The sequence below is a fragment of the Cyprinodon variegatus genome, unplaced genomic scaffold (assembly GCF_000732505.1).
Source record: "Cyprinodon variegatus isolate N-32 unplaced genomic scaffold, C_variegatus-1.0 Scaffold1568, whole genome shotgun sequence".
Classification (NCBI taxonomy): Eukaryota; Metazoa; Chordata; class Actinopteri; order Cyprinodontiformes; family Cyprinodontidae; genus Cyprinodon; species Cyprinodon variegatus.
In genome coordinates, this window is record NW_015152021.1 from 57,469 (window position 1) to 60,740 (window position 3,272).

Below are 3,272 nucleotides of genomic sequence, written 5' to 3' on the forward strand. Positions count from 1 at the left end.
AAGTCAGAATTCTGAGATTAAAGTCAGAATTCTGACTTTTTCCCCATACTATACTGAAATAAAATAAAAAAAATCTGTTAACTCTTTTTTTTTTTTTCCCAGTGGCCCTAATCCTCTTCCGTACTTTTGCACAGCAAAAGCAAGGGAGAAATAAGTTAAAATTTTAAAATATAAGTGTATTTCCCCTTAATTTGAGTAGATAGATAAGATGATCTGCCAATGGAGTGAGTATTTCTACTCCTAAAATAAGATAATTATATAATCTGCACTTAAAATAAGACAATGCAATACATTTTTCTTATTATAAATGAAAATAGTCTTGTTCCATTGGCAAAGTGTCGGACTTTCAAGAAAAATAATGCACTCATTTTAAGATATAATGACTTGGTTAGCTTAACATTTTTTGCAGTTTGTAAACTTGATCATTAACTGATTTTAGTGTGAATACTATAATAATAATAGGAGTCAAAGGATATGCGGATAATTCGAAGCGCTGTGGCGTGATGTAATTCCATACTTAAAGAGTGAAGTGAAGAACAGACCCAGATATTGTATCATTCTGGATTTTTCTGTTATTGTTAAAGGTTGGTGATTAATGGACGGTTTTGTCTCTGTTCCTGTTTAGTATTCCGACCTGGAGAAGGCCATTGATACACTGGTCAGCCAGTTCCATTCAGCCTCAGCGGACAACAGTCCAACACTGAAAACAGATGAATTCAAAGGTCTTTTGTCCTCCCAGATGCCTAACCTGATGAAGGTAAACCCCCCCTTAGACTCCACGTGCCTCCCTCTGAGCCCAGTCTGCTGTTGACTCTAGCACCTGGGTGTGGCGACTGGCCTCACCTTACTCAGCTCAAACAAAGGCGGTCAGGAGCCGACTCAGCAGAGCCAGGCAGGCACGCACCAGCAAACAGAAACAAGGAAAACACTGAAACACTCTTTAATCTTCAGTCTTTATCAACAAGCAGGAACTTGACTCATCTTCAGCATATTCTTTGTTGGTTTAATACATTTAAAACACATAAACAGATCCCTTTTATTTGGCTGGTTCTCTTGTTTAATTATTACACATATTATTGAAATTATGTTTTGGGATTCACAAAACTAGGAAGAGTGTTAATGCAATGCCCTTTCTAAGAGTTCAGATCAATAGCACTCATGAATAATGGAGTTAAGAACCGGAAATCTGACTCATTTTAATTAAAAGGTGGTTGTTGGAAACAATTAAAACATCTGGATTATCCCTAAACATCCTGATTATGAAAGTGGCTTGTTGCTTTTGTTGTTTCGTTTTTCAAATAAGGATGCTAACGTTAGCCTACCTGTATTCCACCAGAAGGGCCAATTTCACCAATCAGAGACTAGGGTGACCAGACGTCCTCTTTTTCCCGGACATGTCCTACTTTTCAGACCTAAAAACATGTCCGGGGCGGATTTCAAAATGGTCCGGGATTTTGATCGACTACAGTGCAACACGTAGTCGAAACACACCGGGCACTTCACTTGAACAGAGCCGTCAGCTCTGGGGCTGGTCCCCCGGTGGACGGGGGTAGGGAGCTAGCGAGGGACGGAGCGACCGAACCTGACCCCGTAACGGTAGCCTGGACACCGGTGGCCCCGTGCTTCTCCTCGCCTGCCTTACGGGTCCCCAGCCCCGCTCCTCCAGCTGACGTCCAGTCCAGCCAGTGGCCGAGCAGTCCACACCCCCCCCAAACAAAAGTGTCCTCCTTTTCAGAATCCCAAATCTGGTCACCCTATCAGAGACTCACCTGCAGGCAGTCAGGAAGAGCTAGTGTGTTTTTCCCAGCTTTTTAATCCTTTATAGAACAGCAACAAAATAAACTCTCTACATTTAGTCCATCCATTTGGGGAGCATTGGGCGGCCATTAAACAGCGCCCGGGGGAGCAGTCTGGGGTTAAGGGTCTTGCTCAGGGACCCAGAGTGGCAGTCTGTGGGAGTGGGGCTTGAACTCAGAACCTCAGGATTCCAAGATCTAAGCAAAACCACTAGGCCATATTCCCCCTGCTACTTTTAGCTATTGTGTAAATAAAAAAGTCAAATTCTTCTGCTTGCCCTCGTGTGAAAAAGATAGGGCTATAAAAATGGGTCAACATGAACTTTATTTAGGTTTCTTTTCATCTAAAACGATTTAACACCAATTCTAAGAAAATATTAGGATTTTAAAGTTAAATATTGAGTTATCACCATTTAGCCAATGTTTTTGACCTTTTTCAGTCTAACTAAAATATAAGACAGTTAAAATATAATATATTACAAACACTTTATGGTTGGATGTTGCACACATTGATACAGCTAACATTGTTTGATTGATGGACTGCATACTTACCACTATCATAAGTCATACTTAAGTTTTTAAAAGTCATCTACCTGTAAACAACTCATTAAATTAGTTTTATTTTATTTTTTTTATAATTGTTGGTGTAATTAAGAAGTACTTTTGTTAACTGCTGATTTTAAGTGGTATAAATGATATTGTAGACAGAAGAGGAGAGAGAAAATGTTAACTGTCCCAGAAAGTTCGGCAAAAGTGGACACTTCTTAAAAAGATTTAGTCTATAAATGATAAATGTGATAACTATTTAGAGAAAGGAAAAAAAAAACATTTCATTTTCCTTCCCCACACCTCCTCAGTTGCTAAGCAACAACAGGAAATGTTAAGCTAATAGGAAAAAACTACAATTCCCAGTAGTTATGTGACTGTTTGAGGTCATGTGACTTCCTGCTTTGTGTGTTAAATGCCAGAGACATTTCCTGTTTGGATGACCACTGAAACACTTTGTTCCCTTGATTTGATTCCACTTGTTTTAAATATATATATATTATTTTTTAAGTTTGCTGCTAACTGGATTTCTGAAACAGAAAAACTTAATTGTAAACAGCAGTTTGTTATAACAAATATCAAACGGCGTATCTCAAAACTTCAAAATACGTCTGTTAGTTCGTAACAGGGGTCTGCAACATGCGGCTCCAGGGCCACATGTGGTCCCTCTACAGCGGCTCCTAAAAATGATAAAGGGCCAAATCATGGTTCTAAATATAGTTTATTAACAAATATTATTCTTACCAGCAGATTTTTCGAAAAACATTTTAATTTAAGTTTCACCATAGAATTCTATCAAAAAATAAGAAATATGTTTTTAGATCTATATTTCTTGTAGGGATGCACGATATTGGGATTTTGGCCGATATCCGATATGCCGATATTTTAAAACTCATGTAGCCGATAACCGATATCGATACCGATGTTAAA

At 38.6% G+C, this 3,272-nt stretch overlaps 1 protein-coding gene across 1 annotated transcript in view; it reads left to right on the forward strand.

Moving 5' to 3' along the window:
* The window catches only part of LOC107103943 (protein S100-A14-like), an 11,709-nt gene that overhangs the window by 4,507 nt on the left and 3,930 nt on the right, over window positions 1-3,272 (forward strand). Inside the window, exon 2 of the mRNA XM_015403809.1 lies at window positions 626-757. Within this exon, the coding sequence (XP_015259295.1) occupies window positions 626-757 (132 nt within the window). The remainder of the gene's footprint in view (window positions 1-625; window positions 758-3,272) is intronic.